At 37.2% G+C, this 18,397-nt stretch overlaps 1 protein-coding gene and 1 pseudogene across 2 annotated transcripts in view; one reads left to right on the top strand and one right to left on the bottom strand.

Annotated features, from left to right (window-relative positions):
- Positions 1-3,579: 3,579 nt before the first annotated feature.
- LOC311590306 (zinc finger protein 143-like) lies at positions 3,580-5,682 on the bottom strand (annotated as a pseudogene). The gene is made up of 2 exons: positions 5,650-5,682; positions 3,580-5,146 (listed from the first exon to the last, which is right to left on the bottom strand). The product of its transcript is annotated as a zinc finger protein 143-like (transcript).
- Positions 5,678-18,397, top strand: part of LOC311589843 (arylacetamide deacetylase-like 2) — a 35,921-nt gene continuing 23,201 nt past the window's right edge. Inside the window, exon 1 of the mRNA XM_084768519.1 lies at positions 5,678-5,853. Coding sequence (XP_084624645.1) covers positions 5,716-5,853 — 138 coding nt within the window. The 5' untranslated portion in view covers positions 5,678-5,715. The remainder of the gene's footprint in view (positions 5,854-18,397) is intronic.

Consider the following 18,397-nt stretch of genomic DNA (forward strand, 5'->3'; position numbering starts at 1 on the left):
TGTTTTCTATTTTAGGTAGTTCCTAAGATTCCTTTACTCAAAACTGTGTATTCTTTTGCCAAATGAATTTGGTTTACATTAATCAATATTACCAGTGTTAATAATAAATTCAATGGTAATGATGATTTTATTATAAATGTATATAAGTGTTATATTGATATGAAAATAAATTATATTTTAATAATCAGAAAAAAACTTCAATAGTGGCACTTATTTCTACTTTTCATATCATTTTACAATTATCTGTGGAACAATTGTAGAGCTTGTAGTGCTCTCTGCTTTTCTTTAGTGTGCTGTGAAAACCCATCTGTGAAATCCACTAGAAATGACACTGTGTATTCATGAACATAGCACATTTTCTTTTGAGCAGAAAGTGTGCTGTATGCCACATTCTCTTTGACATGTCTCAGGGACCCACATAGCTCAAAGACCACACCTTGGCATCTACTGCTATTGTTGTCTGTCTCTAGGTCCAGGTTGCTGAGATTCAGATTTTATAATGACAGTACTCAAGAAAAGCCATGTTCTCTTTTTATCAAAAGTGCTTCTGTCTGGAAGCCTTATGGTTATTGTGACAGCAAGAAGGTTTAGGCTGTAGACAAGGGAGCATGATGAACAATTAGAGAAGACGAAACAATGTATTGTAGAGGAGGAAGACATGGCTACTGTACTGCAGAAAGATGGGATCTCCCATTAGCATCAGAAGGATGCTGAACAATTGTCGTATTCCTATTCCAGTTTTTGTGATAATATACCCTGGCAAAAGCAACCTAGGTGACAAAGTGTTTATTTTTGTTCACAACAAAGTATACAGCCCATTATTCCAGAAAAATCATATGTGGGGCCTTGACATGCAATCAGGAGCAGAGAGAAATGAACACATGTATGCTTATACTTCCCTAGATTTCTGGAGCCAAAATTGGGGAACAGGGACACCTACATTAAGGCCCCATATTCCTACATCAATGAACATAATAAAAACAATTTCCCATAGACATGCTCACCATCCAGCATGATCTAGACCAGTCCGTCAGTGATAACTCTTTCCTAAGGTGATTCTAGGATGTACAGGGTGGACAATTAAACTAATTATTAAAATAGCTAACACAATTTCTTTTTAGTCTGAAGTTAGTTATCTTGGTTTGGGTATTTTAATACCTCACTTTGTCTGCAGGGTGCATTGTTCCCATCTCATAGGAAACGGACACAATACCTAATCAATAGATACGTACTCATCTATTTTCTTTTCTGCACCATTCACAATAACCAGAAAGAAACAGCCTAGATGTGTGTTAACTGATAAATGGACAATGGAATGTGGTATGAATACACAATGTAATATTAGTAGTAAAATTATGAAATAGTGAGATTCACAAGTAATAGATGCGGAAACAAAGGTTCTGTGTGAAGTAAGTAAGGCCCCTTAATATAACTGCTACACATTCTATCTCAGGTGTGGATATTATCTCTGAATCTTTAGAGAAATGTATTTAGGTTGATTTACACTCAATAGCCTGAAAACTAGTAAAGCCATGGGAAAATTTAAGAAAAAAGAGACATATAATATGAAAGATAAAAGGAAGAAAATGGAAAAGGAAGGGTTTATGAGTTGAACAATGAAAAGGCAAGATAAGTAAGGATAGTGAAAAAGGCTAACTAACATAACTAATTAAATATATACTTATATGAAAAGAATTTAAATGGACTTGTCATGTGTCAGGAGAACAATGTCTTCCCCAGAAACCATCATTTATCAAGATATGGTGCAGGGTGAGATAGGACTAAGTTTTTCCAAATTATTGGTCTGATGAGTGTGTCCTATAATTCACCCCAAACCTTACAAGGTATTGCAATTGTTCTCAGATGTTTGCCAGAGCGTCATGGTCAGGCTGTATTGCTGAAGATATTTCAATGGTAGGACATGAAAAAAAATCAAGCTAGTACTGATCTATAAATGTCAGCACTACTATCTAAATTAAATAGATTCACTTTACACTACAATGAAGAAAAAGAGTCACCAATCCTAAATATATATGTATGTGTGAGACACAAAAAACACTGGCCTGGCATGAAATGCACCCTAGTACAATAATGGAATGGTTGTTATGTGGTCAACCAGCCATTTTCTGGTCATGGAATTCCCAGTATTCTGTGGTCTCCATTATAACTGAGGTTTCATCTTCATCAATGGCCTGTCCTATCCTCAGCAGGGAGGCTCTGAATCTGGCACACACTACTGTGTTTCAAAGGTTCTCCATGGCCTCTCATGCCTTCAAAGGCACCATAAGAGAAACCTTTACATTCTACACTATTTGACAAATTCTGTTGGCAGCTTGAAGCACACTTTTTGCTCCTCACTGGGTCACAGCGTCTGTGTGCTGACTGAAGAAGTATTCTCACAGATTTTCCTGTGCTGATGTTGCTCTCAGATTCATGCCAGCTAATTACTGTATATTCCAGACATCCAGCACCAATTATCTAAATAAAAGAAAGCTGTCACTTCCACAAATAGTTTTTTTGTTTGTTTCTTTTCTTTTAAAAGCCGTTGCATTCAAAATCAATAGTAAATTTAGGTTAAATCATCTTTAAAACAAAAGATTAGGAGCAATAATAAATAATCTACACAACTTGCTAACCTAGTTTTTGGAGTAATTCCATTCCTAGCTATAGGACTATAAGCCTATGACAGACATGTGGAAAACCCACATAGTCCATTATCATAAAGAAGAGTAGTAAAAAATAAGAAGGCTGAGTAGACTCTTTAACAACCCAAGCACTGGATATCCTTTTTTACTTTGTTTTGAGAAAGTATTTACTTTGTAGTTCAGATTGGCATGCAGTTCACTACATATCCAAGGCCAGTCTCTAGTTTATGGCACTCACCTGCCTCAGCTTCTTTATTCTTGGGATTATAGGCATGAGCTACCACAGCCGTTCCAACACTGGACTTAGTGTTTTAATTTAAGAATAACCAAAATTTTGTAATTTTATACACAATCCAATGTAATGCTAAAAATAATCAGCATTTTAGCTTGAGAAGTGATATGTAACAGGGATGAGATACTTTCAGTGGAGTCTTCAAACACTGTAGTACAAATAAAAATGGGTGTGTAATGGGACAAGAAATCCAAACACTAATGGGAGGGCGATCTGGAGGCTTGCATCCTTTTTTCTCTGGGATGACTCTGTAGTTGTGATTGTTTTATATATAGAACTTTTGACACATTAGATACAGACTTTTTTTTTTCACTGTAATTTGAAAACTCATCTTGACTCTGTTCAGACTTCTCAGGTCTTATGAGTGGATTCCAGAAGTCGGCCATGCGATAAAGGGTTACATCAACAATTGCTCTAGTGCCCTCATTTCACAGTTCCTCATAAACAATGAATAACTTTGGATTTATTCCAGGAGCTATGGACACAAAAGTGTCAAGAAGAAAAGGTTCTCCTCTCTCTCATAAAAATGTGTACAGTGCTTCAGGAATGGAGCTTCTGCTCTGCCAGGCAGGGATTGGGGATTTCTGCCACAGGAGATGAAAGGCTCCTTCCTCCTGTTTCATTGCTCTATGGTTCTGAGCATTAATCATCCAGCCCTGGCATTTCTCCTTATTGGATCCTAGATGCTATTTTGATAGCTTCTTCCAGAGATGGCTGCTCTCCAAGCTGAATTGCAATCTGTGTGCCATTGGATGTTGGCACTAAGGTCAGAAGTGTGGTTTCTGTAGTTGTTAAATGATGCGTATGTCTTTGGTGTCCCATTTCTGAAGAGGCTGTATAGAACGCTGCCAGGTCTTACAATTGCAACCTACTGTTACTCTATGCCCTAAGTGGTGACTGTAGCAACAGAGTGTGTTTCTGCTGAGATGACTGCATCGTGAGTGAGTGGGGACTGTATAGGTGTGCCATCCTGTGCTACCATGGTGATGGTGTTGTCAAAGGCCTGTATGTCAGCTTGAGAAATGTTGACATGTTGAGTTCCATCCTAGAATATGAGTGTAACCTGTTGACGACACCCAGACTGGGTGACTATGGCTACTTGTACAGATACTATGTCCTCTCCTTCTACACCTGCAACATATGTGATCTGGCATGCTTTAAGCACATCATCATTATCACCTTGACCTTGGGGGAGGCTCAAAGAAGCCTTCCTCTTCCTCCTCAATGGGCTCTGTGTCATTGTGGGCTGTCTGTTTGTGCATGTCCGGTGTAGAGATCTGTTTGTATATTTTTCCTCAGTGGTTACAGTTCTGTAGTTTAGAGTAAGTGCGGATGACATGGTGTTTATACAAACTGGGATATTCTGTAAACCTTTTCTCACACCCAGGAACTGTGGAGATACATGGCTTTTCTCCTGTGTGTATCCTCACATAGTTTTTATAATCAGTTGCACTGGCAAATGTTCTCTAACATCTGGTTCTGTGTGTGTGTCCTAATGTGCACTTTTCTTATATTTGAGGTTGTAAACAACTGACCACAGCCTTCAGTAGGATGCTTAAAGGGCCTTTCTTCTGTGTGGGTTCTTCTGGTGTGTTTCTGTAGATCTTCTGAAGTTTTGAAAGATTTTGTACAATTATCTTCTGAACACTGATATGGCTTTTCTCCAGTATGAGGTCTGAAATGACTTTTTAATCCATAACCAATTGCAAATACTTTCCCACCATCTGAATGCTCACCCTAGTAAGACCAGATTCCTCTGTGTGAGAACTCAGGGACCTTAAGATGGAGAGCTATTGCACAGAGTTTTCCATAACCATCATATTTACACTGAAATTCCTTCTCTTCACTCTGTTGGGATTTAAGAGTTTTTCTCATAGCATGTTCTTGTAACACAATGTGCAGTTTCTTTTCTTGCTTATTTTCTCCAATCATTCCTGTACTTGTTACACTTTAACTCCCATCAGTGGACACCTTTGCTGCATAGTGTTCCAGAGCATTAATGGTATTTGGATCAATTGTAGCATTCTCAGTGTGCCACCCTGCCATTCTTCCATCAGCCTGAATCACCAAGATGGTATTGACTGTGGGATTTGCATTGCATGGTGGATATAAGCTGTTTTCCCATTGTCCAGTTGAACTGCTACGGTGAGTTCTTGTCACCACTATCTTTGGAAGTGTGGTGAATAAATGCAGTGATTCCATCTTCTAACTATGGCTATGTATATCAATAATTAATATTAATAAAATAGTCAGTATACAACTCCATACTATAAAAATTCCAGTGTAATTTCTCATGAAAATAGGTAAAAACAAACTAAAATTAACTGACAGAATGGAGTGGAAATTTCTAAATGTGGGTGTTGATATTAAGGTTGATTAAATGTTACCCAACATTTTATCATGCTTTTAAATGGTTGCCACTACTCTTTGCAAAATTGCAATAGAAAAAAAGTGATTTCCTGATGTGTTTGGGTTGTGCTTTAATTGGGTTCTAAGTGCTGCTGCTCCTCTGTGCTAGGTGGTGAAAGAGGAGCTCACTCCTCTCGTGAGGTTTTTGTCATTGCTGCACATTTTATTAGACGTTCTGTATTAAATTCTCTCCTATAAAGCAGTACAGTTATGTAACCAGTTTCAACAGTGACTTAATCTTAATACTGAATGCCAAGTCACTATTGCCAAAACCATCCTTTTACCTCAGAACCTTTGCCTTACTGTTCCGTAGTCAATATATGAGATGCCGTTCATTATCACCTCACAGAAGTTTGCAAAAGATTTATCATGGGACACAAAACTCTGTGCTTTGGATTCTCTTGTATTCTATTTGCTTATTTTATTTATTCACCTGTTCCAGAAAACGTGGAAGAACCCTGGAAAGTGACATTCCTTGATGCTAGTATAAAAATGACTTCACTTTTGGTAATATATTTTCGAATGGGGAATTGGGATGGCATTTTAGAAGTATACTTGAAACTTCTGTTATTTTGAAGCGTTTGAAAGAGACTTAAGTTTTCTTTATGATTTATAAACCAGATAATCTTGATGTGTATTTATTTGTTATGTTTCAAATTATCTACAGCAGAAGGATACACAGTATTTTCCAAAACACTAAATGTTGTGATATATCAGCATCAGAATAAAACAAATCATATTATCTGAAAGGAATTTTGGGGAATTTTTAAGAAGCCTGGATATTTCTGATGCTTTTGACAATACTTAGATTCATCCATTCTCTGTAATCTCACATATTATGCCCATCAAGTTGAAAACTTGTTGAATTTTAATTACTTTTTGTTCTAGTTATTTTCTCTTTTAAAGTAATTCTCAAGCTTTTTGTGAACAGGAAGTTTGTATGTTCTTTAGATCTTTGTATCACTGAGGGCTCAAAGCAAATTTTGGTTTGTGTACATTTGTCAAAACTAACCATTTGATCTGTTTTTCTTGTGAGAATAATGTTTCATTATGTTAGTATTATTAATATATTTACAAATAGATGAAATGTGTTTTATTAGTGTGCAGAAGTGATCATGGCATTCTTTTTTTATTTTAGCAGATCTGTTTGTGGAAGATAATTGATTGTCCTAGGTTTGTAAGAATCAGTTGTGAGATCCCATCTGTAAAATCTGTTGTAAATCTGCACTGTGCTGAAATGCATAGTTTGACATACTCCCTGACATGTCTCAGAGACCCACAATGGCTCAACGGTCACTTCTTGAGATTAACACTTCTGTTATTATCTTTCTCTGTTCAAAATGCTGTAATTCAGGCATGAAAGTGATATAATTTGAATATACATCTACAAAAGAGAATGAGTGGAGAGTGGGATATGACTTTCTCACATACTCTGGTGCCTCACATTTGACCATGTTCCCTGGATGGGGAGACCTGGTGGCACTCAGAAGAAGGACAGCAGGTTACCAAGAAGACACTTGATACCCTATGAGCATATACAGGGGGAGGAAATCCCCCTCAGGAACAGTCATAGGGGAGGGGAATAAGGGGAAAATGGGAGAGAGGGAAGAATGGGAAGATACAAGGGATGGATAACCATTGAGATGTAACAAGAATAAATTAATAATAAAAAAGGAGAATACTTCAGGATACCATTAATCAAAACATATTTTTTGGAAGCCTTAGGGATACAGAGATAGTAGGAGTACTTATTTTATTTTCCTTTCTGAGGAATACTCAAGCATGCTCGCTTGGGTCTTCTTTGTAACTTAGCTTCTTTGTGTCTGAGGAGTTTAGTATGTTTGTCCTGTACTTTATGGCTAATATCCACTTATAAGTAAATACATATCATACATGTTTTTATGGTTTGGATTAGGTCACTCAGAAGTGATATTTTCTAGTTCCATCCATTTTCCTTCAAATTTCATAATGTCCTTGTTTTTAGTAGCTGAATAGTCGTCCATTGTGTAAATGTACCATATTTCCTTTATGTATTCTTCAGTTGAGGAACATCTAGATTGCTTCCAATTTCTGGCTATTATGAATAAAGCTTCGATGATCATAGCCGAGCAAGTGTCCTTGTGGTATGGTGGAGTATCTTTGGGTATATGCCCAGGAGGAGTATAACTGGGCCTTAAGGTAGAACTAGTCCCAAATCGGCAGATTGATTTTCAAAGTGTTTGTACAAGTTTGCCCTAATACGAACATCCTCTCAAGCATGTACTGTCACTTGAGTTTTTGATCTTAACCATTCTGACAGGTGTAAGATGGAATCTTAGAATTGTTTTGATTTGCATTTCTCTGATGACTAAGGACTTTGAACATGGCAGGAAATAATCAAACTCCAGGCAGAAATCAATGAATTAGAAACAAAGTAAACAATTCAAGAATCAATTAAATGAACAGCCAGCTCTTTAAGAAATCAGCAAGGTATACAAAGCATTAGATGTTTCTGCTTCTTTTCCTTCTACAAATTTCAGGTGTGCTGTTAATTTGCTAGTATGGGATCTCTCCAATTTCTGTATGAAGGAACTTAGTGTTGTTAACTTTCTCTTAGCACTGTTACCATTGTGTCCCATAAGTTTGGGTGTCTTGTTCCTTTATTTTCATTAAATTTTAGAACATCTTTAATTTCTTTCTTTCTTTCTTTCTTTCTTTCTTTCTTTCTTTCTTTCTTTCTTTCTTTCTTTCTTTTCTTCCCTGACCCATGGTCATTGAATAGAGAGTTGTTCAATTTCCATGAGTTTGCATGCTTTCTCTTCTTTCTGCTGTTGTTGAAGTCCGGCTTTAATACCAGGCGATCTGATAAAGTACAATGGGCTAATTCAATTTTCTTGTATTGGTTGAGGCTTGCTTTGTAACTGACGAGGTGGTCAGTTTTGGAGAAGGTTCCATGAGATGCTGAGAAAAAAGGTAGCAGGGTTTAAACTGTGATTTAAGTCTTAGTAATGTTTCTTTTACAAATGTGGGTTACCTTGCATTTGGGGCTGATATGTTCAGAATTGAGATGTCATCTTGTTGGATTTTCCTTCAATAAGTATGAAGTGTCTTTTCCCACCACTTCTGATTAATTTTGGTTGAATGTCTATTTCATTAGATAGTAGAATGGCTACTCCAGCTTGCTTCTTGAGTCCATGTACTTGCGAAACTTTTTCCAGCCCTTTTTTCTGAGGTAATGTCTATCACTGTTGCTGAGGTGTATTCTTAGTATGCAGCAGAATGTTGGATTCTTTTTGTGCATTCATTCTGGTAGCCTGTATGTTTTTATGGGGGAATAGTGTCCATTGATGTTGAGATAGTTTAACGACCCATGATTGTTAGTTCCTGTTATTTTAATGATGGTGGTGGTAGGTGTTTTATTTATTTTTTGGTGTGTGTGTGTGTGTGTGTGTGTGTGCCTGTGTTTCCTTCTCTTCTTTTGGTTTTGTTGCAGTGGAGTTATTTATTTCCTGTGTTTTTTGCATGTAATTAAACTCCTTGAGCTGGAATTTTCCTTCTAATATCTTCTGTAGGTCTGGATTTAAGTACAGATACTGCTGAAATTTGATTTTGTTGTGAAATATATTGTTTTCTCAATCAATGGCGACTGAAAATTTTGCAGGGTATAGTAGTCTGGAGTGACATCTGTGGTCTCCTAGGGTCTGAAAGACATCTATCCAGGCCCTTCTCTCTTTTACAGTGTGTTGAGAAGTCAGGTGTAATTCTTTATATGTTACTGAGCCTTTTTTCCCTTGCACCTTTTAATATTTGTCTTTGTTGTGTACATGTAGTATTTGGAGTATTATGCAGTGGGAAGATTTTCTTTTCTGGTCTAATCAGTTTGGTGTTCTGTAAGGTTCTTGCATGTTATAGGCTTTTCCTTTTTTCATTTGGGGAAGCTTTCTTGTATGTTTTTATTAAAATTTTTTTTCTGGTACTTGGATTAGGGATTCTTCTCTTCTTTCTTTTCCTTCCAATTCTACCTAGTTTTCTTGTTTGCATTTGCCCTTAACTTTTTAGATATTTTGTGTCAGGAACATTTTAAAATTAGTATTTTCTTTGACTAATTTATCTATTTTTTTAATTGTATTTTCTATGCCTGAGATTCTCATCTCCATCTCTTATATTGTGTTGGTGATGCTCAAGTCTGTTGTCCTTGTACTCTTTTTTGAGTTTCTATATCCAGATCCCCTCAGTTTTTGTGTTCTTTCTTGTTTCTATTTCCATTTTCAGGCCTTGAACCATGTATTCCTTCCCTTCACCTGTTTGATTGTATTTTCCTGTGTTGCTTTAAGAGATTTAGTCATTTCCTCTTTAAAGTCCTTTATCATCTTCATAAGGAAAAATTTAAGATCATTTTCCTGTTTTTCGGTTGTGTTAGGATATCCAAGGCTTGCAGTAGTAGCATAGCTGTATTTATGTGGTGCCATATTACCATGGCTCTTGTTGGTTGTGTTCTTATGTTGGCCTTTAGCCATCTAATTTTCCCTGGTGTCAGCTGGGTGATTCTGGTGCCTGCAAGATTACTTGGGAAGATTGGTAGAGCCCTAGTCCAGAGGCTGGGTGTTTCTTGTATTCCATCAACCCTCCTCAGTAGGCATGTGGGGCCTTGGGCCAGAGCCTCTGGGGTCCTAGCAGGCCTTCTTAGGAAGGTGTGTAGAGCCATAGGTCAGAAGCTCAATATTCCTGAGGCCTGGGAGGCTTCCTTGGGAATGCAGGTGGAGCTGTGGGTCAGAAGCTAGATAACCCTGGGTCCCAGAAGGCCTCCTAGGCAAGGTAGATAGGGCCATGGGCCTGAAGCTAGAACTCATGGCATAGTCCACAGCTCCCCTCTGCTGTCTGTGTCCCAGTTAGACCCACAGGCAGGGCATTGGAGTCTAACTTTGATGATCCTGGGGTCCAGAGGTTTTCTGTGAGAAGGCAAGTAGGGCTGTATGCCAGAAGTTGGATGATCCTGGACCTCAATAGGTCTCTCCCCATCCTTTTATTCTTATACACTCCATTAGTCTGTATGTTTTAACAGGGAAGTGGAGACCATTGATGTTGAGAGAAATCAGTGACCAATGATTGTTTCTTATCATTTTGTTGGTGTTGTTGGTAGTTGTGGTGGTAGTGATAGTTGTGGAGGTGTGTGTGTGTGTGTGTGTGTGTGTGTGTGTGTGTGTGTTTCTCTTTTGTCTTTCTTTGTTTGGGGTTATTTATTCACTGTGGTTTTGTAGATATAGTTAATGTCTCTATACTGTAACTTATCTTTTAATACTATATATATATCCTGAATCTATTTTTTTTTATCGTGGAATAACTATTCTATCCATCTATACTGATTGAAAAATTTGCTAGGTATGCTAGGCTGGGCATGGCATCTGTGCTCTTTTGGAGTATGTAGCACATCTGTCTTACAGTGTCCATTGAGAAGTCAGGTGTAATTATAAAAAGCCTGTCTTTATATACTTGGTGATTTTTCCCCTAGCAGCTTTTAAAATTCTTTCTTTTCTACACATTTGGTGTTTTGCTATTATGTACAGGGGACTTTCTTTTCTGTTCTAGTATACTTGGTGTTTTGTATGCTTCCGTACTTTGATAGGCAACTCCTTTAGGTTCAGATAATTTTCTCCAGCTGTTTGACACAGTTCCAGCAACTCTCTGCCAAATGCTAAGATCACTGTCATTCTGTCTCTCATTTTTAGGCTTTGGTCTCTTTGTGCTACATTCGTGGGTATTTACTGCATTATTATTCAATTTATGTCTTTTCTTGAGAAAATTACTTCTGTGTCTTCTTTTTTTAGGAAAGCCCTAAACTTACTATCCTTTCTGCTTATAGGGAAATAGCTTTATCTTGCTCTATTTGAAAGTCTTCCTTATGACCTGAAGACTGTGAAACTAAGAGTTTCTGACCTAGCCCATTACTCAAGGAATCTTTTGGGGGTATCTGTCCCTAAGCAAACTCAAACAAGATCATTGGTATGGGGTGAATGAAAGAATTGACAATCTCTCACTGGCCAGGAGAATTATGAACAGATTAAGGACTCCTTTTACTATACACTTGGAGATCTCTGAAAATGTAGTTTAAAGATAGAAGACATAAAATGTACATCCCTGGAGGAATAGAACTCAGTAAACAAGAAAGATTGACAAAAACAAACTTTTTCTATTTTATAGCATAGACAGTAGAATGCTCTAGTAAAGGAAGTTAGGTATTAGTAGCCACTATTTATATAAAAAAAGTGGTTCAGATATTTTCTGTTTGTCTGGAGTGATTTAAAATGGTAAATATTGACAGTATAAAAGCTTTCATATAATAAATGTGTTTGCTTTGGCAGAAAAATTCTTTATAATCTTTTAACTGAAATTGTAGGGCTAATGATAAAAACAAAACCTGTTCTATTTGTATTTCCTAGTTATGACTGAACTTGTAACCCAGGACATGTAACAAAAAACCAAACACATGTACTGAAATAAAATGATATAACCTTTATTAATTGAATAATCACTAGTCTGTCTTTAATCTGTGAAACCTGTAGAAATAAAGAGGAGGCCTGATAGCTAGTCAGTAAGAACTGCAAGATTTCCCTCACCTCCATTGTCTCTAGCTGACTCCTTACCTCCTCTCAGACCTTCCTGTCAACAGGAATTTAGAATAAAGGCCTTTTGCTGAGAACCACGTGAATTTAGAATAAAGGCCTTTTGCTGAGAACCATGTGCATAGTAGCGTGGGAAACTGAACTGTTTTCCTTTTATTTCTTTTTTTCCTTAAATGTTTTGTATAAAGGCAACACTACATTGTATATTAGTTTTTTAGCTTTATTAATTTCTAGTTCACTGAATAATTTAAGGAACATTGTTAGATCCCCTGTAAAAGCCCAGTAGAGGTCAGCAGTGTGCCCTGCAGTCTTAGCTTCTTTCTTTGTAAGGAGGACTGGGCTGCCTGGGGGAGTGGGGGGAGAGAGAGAAAGGGAGGGTGGAAGGCTGAGGTGACAAGGAAGGGGGCTACAATCAGAATGTAAAGTCAACAAATTTAAAAAAAATAACAAAATCCAAATAAATCATTAAAAAGAAAAAAAGAATATTCAATCTTGCCTCTACTTTGCTCAGATTATATCTTTAGAAGTTGCTTATTCATTTTTAAAATTTAAGTATGGTAGTTAACATTTGTTCAGAAATTTTAAAAATTTATAATTTCAATGTTTTTTAGAATTTGTCTTCAAAATATTTTTAAAAGATCCTCTGTATTTCATTGGTATTTGTGGTAATTGCCTGTCTTGTAAGTTTTATTTTATTAAGTTCTGGTTTTTTTTTCTCTTTTGGATAATTTGGGAAAAGATTGTTCTTTTATATTTTAAAATAATCAATTATTTCATTCATTATTTCTTTGTACTTTATTTAAAATTTGATTTACTTAATATATGCTCTTAGTTTTATTACATTTTGTATCTTATTTTAAATTTGTATTTTTTTGTTTTTCATCTAAATAAAGAACTTCATAGACTCTTCTGACTTAAATTTATGAGATCTTCAAAGCCATCACTCATTTTTATAAGTAGACTTCATGATTCCTTATCTATCCTTTTAACCATGTTAATGTCTTTACCTTTACTGGCTGTAGAAAATTATCTTCTTTAGGAGTCATATATTCTGCATTTTTTTTTCAAGAAAAGTTTCACTGTGTAGCCCTCGCTGTCATGGACTCGCTTTGGAGACCAGGCTGGACTCAAACTCACAGAGATCTGCCTGCCTCTGACTCCCAAGTGCTGGGATTAAAGGTGTGTGCCACCATGCTCGGCTATATTCTGCATTTTAATATTTCTTGTGTTTTTGTGTTTTGGTTGAACTCTCTGTCAGGTTAGATGTATCTTTTATTAGGGACCTTCTAAATTAAGCAAATACTTGAGGGTTCACTTTTCATTTCCAGTCAGAGAGGAAAAATCAAAGTGCTATAACAATCATAACACGCAACCACCTCAAGTAGAAGCTTGTTTAAAAGTGATTAAAGAAAACTATTGGAGGCATTTCTCTAGAATAAGTACACTCACATGAATAAGAGTGAAAGAGGATATGTCACCAGTGTACTGAAGGCAGAAAAGGCACCTAAAAAGTTATGGTGTCAGGTCCACTTTACATTCTTACTATATACTGTAAAACCACCACCAGGTGGGGTGGACCAACAGGTGAAATTTTGCAGAATCTTGTTCTGCAGCCAGATTTTTTAAAAAGGCATATGTTATAATGGGCAAGAGTAGGCTTTTGTAGTTAGGTTGTTAAGGGCAATAACGAATTATTGCAGCCATTCCTCCACATAATTTTGTTCTAAGTAATAGTGAAATAACATTGAATAGATCCAATAATTGGTCTTTTTTGCTTTACTCTACTTTAAAACTAATATACCATCAATGAATATTTAATTCAAAATTTGAAAATAATTTTATTTATGATCTTAAAATTAATGAGATCAAAACAGTAAGTGAGTTAAATAAAGAGGACAAGTAATGGCAAAAGTGAAAGAAGGAACCATATTTAAAAAAAAATGAAACCAAGAAGAAAGGTCACCTGTGATAGGAAGAGGATAAGAAGGAGCCAGAGAGAATCATACACAGAATGAAGAAGCAGTGCATAGCCAAAGAGAGAGAAACAGAAGGAAAAACAAAAACTACCTTTTTTCAACAGTAATGAGGCTTAGGATTAGCACTATAAGTATGCTACAAAGAAAAAGGTAAAAAGTAAATTTACAAGATAAAAAATGTGGGTACAGTTTCTTGGTGAGGCCCCTAACATAAGATTATACCAGTTGGATGAAATATTTGGTCAAACCTGAGTGGTCTAATTTTTCTTATTGTTTAGGTTGGTGCTGAGCCTGAGCTGTTAGGGATCAGATGTCCAAAAGAGTTATTGTCACTCTCAAAGTGCATAGCAGGAGCTCTGCTGGCTAAAATTAGTTTTGCAGCATGTGGGTTGGGCATGTTCTTTCCTCCAGAGACTTCCTAGCTTGTAAATCCAGACTGGCTCATATTCAAGGCTTCCAGTCTTAGGAGTGTCTCCCACAGTTATTGGAGAGTTGAAGAAACAAGCAGAGACATAATTTATGGATGGAAGATTGGTTTTGCTTTTTAAAATATACAATCCAGTTCAAAACACTCTGTGGGAGAGGGGGAAGATTGTGGAAATTGAAAGGTCCACTGGACTTGGGCTATAGAACTTGGCAGGAGGCAGGAAGCTAAGAAGACAGGGAGGTAACCTTGAAGGTTGAACATCTCAGTGACCTAAGGCCCTAGATTTTCAGTATCCTTAGTGACCCTCAGATAATGAAAGGTCTTTGGTCCTTGATAGAGATGGAAGTGCAACTGAGCACAGTGCCCTCCACTGTCAGAGATTAGGGATGACCTGCTCCTCCACTCTGATTCATACCCAGACATAAATGTTAATTGCCTCTAGGATGCCTGACCAGTGATTGTTCCTTTTTCCTTGGTCCTAAAGTAACTCAGTAATTCTGGGTGCAGCTTGGCCACAGATCTAAAATCTACAGAGAGCGACAAAAAAGATTTAGTCTTCATTGTTGACATGGACAGTAAGATAGGATGATAAATGAAGCACCAAATTCTCTATTTGTATTTTAGGATTGTGATAATAGGCATTTTTGTTTGTTGCTGGGCAGGACTCCCTTCTTTAGTTTATAACTGAGTCTTGATTTTTCCTCCTTTTATTCCAGGGAGATTGAAAGACCAGTTCCTAATTTTCTTCTTAAACTGTGTATCAGGTCTTTTGACCTGTCTGATTTTTAAATTATCATTTCTGAGTATCTTCAAAATTGAATATCTTTTGCTTCTGCATTTTTTTCTCCCCCATAGCATCACATGGGATCTGCTTCGAATCAGTCATTCTTACCCAGGAAGCTCTCTCAAAACTATTTCAATTTTAGCATGGTGAAAATAGATACTACTAAGTTTACCCTGGCCACTGTGTTTTATAGGTAAATCAGCTGCTTTAAACACATAGATGCGATCAATTTACACACTGTTACTCCTTGTCCTAACAACTTCCTGGAATTGTTTTCTATTTTAAATATATCTTCTGGGTTGAAGAACACAGTGTTTTTCCTTTTGCGGTCACCTTGTTTCATGCTGCATAGTGGTCGTAAGGATAATTCATGCTATAGCAGAACATTTCCCTTTACCTTAAAACTGTATAATTTTCGATTGCATGTATATATCACATGCTTAAGCTCTACCTGTTAGTAAACATTTGGGTTGTTTTCAGCAAAATGAAACACATCCATCTGACATATTTCATATCTTTTGGTACACTTAGGGTTAGGTACAGCAGGTAATGGAGTTTGGTTATACAGAGAATATGTAAGACTTTTTTTTTAATCTTTGGCTTGTTGTCAAGTGATATAAAATTTTCTTTCTTGTTTTTTCTTTATGGTTTTTACAAGACAGGTTTTCTCTGTATAGACTTGGCTGTCCTGGAATTCATCCTGTACAACGTTCTGGCTTCAACTCACCAAAATCCACCTGCCTCTGTCTGCCTGAGTGCTAGGATCAAAAGCATGTACCACCATACCAGGCCAGAATATTTTTTTTCTTTAAACCTTTACAGTAAACATGGTGTTTCTCATGAAATTTCGAGGCTTCTAACACATTTCCTTAGTAATTTATCGATTTCCTCATTTGCTTGTGTCAATGGACCAGGAAAACTGCTTGATAGCCTGGTGCAACTGCATAAATAACAAAGCTGATTCTGAGTTATCAGGGGTAAAGTTCATCAAAGAACTCTTCCTGCACATTGAGAGTCAGTCATTATATCAGTAGTTCAAAGAAAATCAGATAGCACCTGCCACTCCCCAAGACCAGCGCCAGGAACAGCGAAGAGGAGAGAGGAGAGGTGGATCCATGGGAGGGAAGATTGCCCAGGCGATGAATGGCTGGTTAAGGGAAACCAACTGTTGGTTGAACAACTAGATAGAGGAACCAGTTGTTGAGGAGAGGTTGAGGAATGGAGGGAAAGAGATACTTGGAGACTCATGTATCTGTGGTAGAAGCGTAAGGTCTTAAAGCCCAGGATAACTTTTCTACCTGTCTCTGTCTGTCTCTGTCTCTCTGTCTCTGTCTCTGTCTCTGTCTCTGTCTCTGTCTCTGTCATATTTTCTGTCTGTTTGTCCAACTAACCAACTAACTAACTAACTAACTCCATGGGCCAACTCCAGTATTTTATTGTAATGAAGTTCAATTTTTTTCATTACAGATTACACCATGGTTTCTTCTTCTTTTACAATCAATAGAGCCTTTAAAAATTAACATAGTAAGAAAACAATCTAACAAAAAAAATACAAACAGTTCTATAATGTACTATAAAGCATATAGGAAAAAATCAATCTATTTCCAAGCAATGGTCAGCATGACCTGATTATTATTTCTTAAGTAATACTTGGGAAAGTCTAATCATAAATTTTCCCAGGTGAAAGCCATCATGTTTACTTGATTGTTATAGCAACATAGCTTGAAACTAAATGTTCTTTAACAAAGAAAAAACCTGACCTACTTCCAGTCCAGACAAACAGTGTGCTATCTAAACCTAGGCTAACTGCCAAGGGGTCATCTATTGTGAAATATTTGTAAAGCATGACGTCCCAAGTCCACCTTCTATTGCTCTCAAAGCAGATTCTAAAGACACTTTTCTACAGCTAATAGTATCTAGCCAGGTACTGCTATGTCAGGTGTTAACTTTCTTTCATGCAGTTTCTGTTTGGGTGCTCACAGTCAGAGCTAAAACTTTATCATTGTCTCAAGCCTTCGGCTAGATGCCCTCTTTCAACATTCTCTATGGAGAAAAAGAGAGAAAATGGTTTTAGAAAAAATAACGTATTTCTAAACAACATTACACCTGGAGCAAAATAATATTTGGTGGTAGTGGTGATCAGCTGGAGATCTTTAGAACTTTGTCAAGCAAAGCCTCAAAAACTGCTCTGGATGTCTAATGACCATGCTGAACAGTCAGAAGTCTCTGGAACTTTGTCAGGCAAAGCCTCTATGTCTGTGACAAATACTTTAAGAATTGCATACAATTTTGATTTTTGAACTGAAGTACATGGGCTTTGGATCAGAGGCATTCCCTGCTCTCCACACAACAATGGAGAATGAGCTATCCATTGGCTAGATCTGAACATGTGGGTTAGGTTATAGCATGCATTGTCCTTGTTTGGTATAGAAGTTTGTGCAGGCCCTCTTGGGTCCAGATACACCAGCCTTGATGGTCTTCTTGTGGGCTCCCAGACCATCTGGCTCCTTATGACAACTCTGGAGTCCAGCAGCAAGTCCCAGCATCTGTCCTGATCTCCTACTGAGTGGAGACTCTCAGAGGACATCTGTGTTGGCCTAATATCCACTTACAAGTGAGTACATACCATGCTTGTCTTTCTGGGTCTGAGTTGCCTCACTCAGGATGAGCATTCCTGGTTCCATCCATTTGCCTGCAAATTTCAAATTTTCCTTGTTTTCAATAGCTGAGTAGTATTCCACTGTGCAAGTGTACCAAAGTTTCTTTATCCATTGTTTGGTTAAAGGACAACCAGGTTTTTTTCAAGATTCTGGCTACTACAAATAAAGCTGCTGTGAACATAGTTGAGTAAATGTCCTTGTGTGGTGGAGCATCTTTCGGGCATATATAGCTGGGTCTTGATGTAGCTCTATTCCCAATTTTCTGCGAAAACACCAGATTTATTTCCAAAGTGGTTGTACAAGGTTGCACCCCCACCAGCAATGGAGGAGTGTTCTCCTTTCTCCACATCCTCTCCAACATGTGCTGTCACTTGAGTTTTTGATCCTAGCCATTTCTGAACAGTGTAAAATGATATCTCAGAGTATTTTTGATTTGCATTTCCCTGATGACTAAGGATGATCTATTGAAGGTCATGTCTTCTTATCATATTCATGATCAACATTAGTAGCAGACATGTGCTACACAATTACTGGGAAAACTGAGGGTGACTTTTTAATCCCAGGCAACTCTTTTGGCAGCACACTTGGATCAAGATTAACCCTTT

The sequence above is a fragment of the Acomys minous genome (assembly GCF_964271855.1).
Source record: "Acomys minous genome assembly, chromosome: 19".
Classification (NCBI taxonomy): Eukaryota; Metazoa; Chordata; class Mammalia; order Rodentia; family Muridae; genus Acomys; species Acomys minous.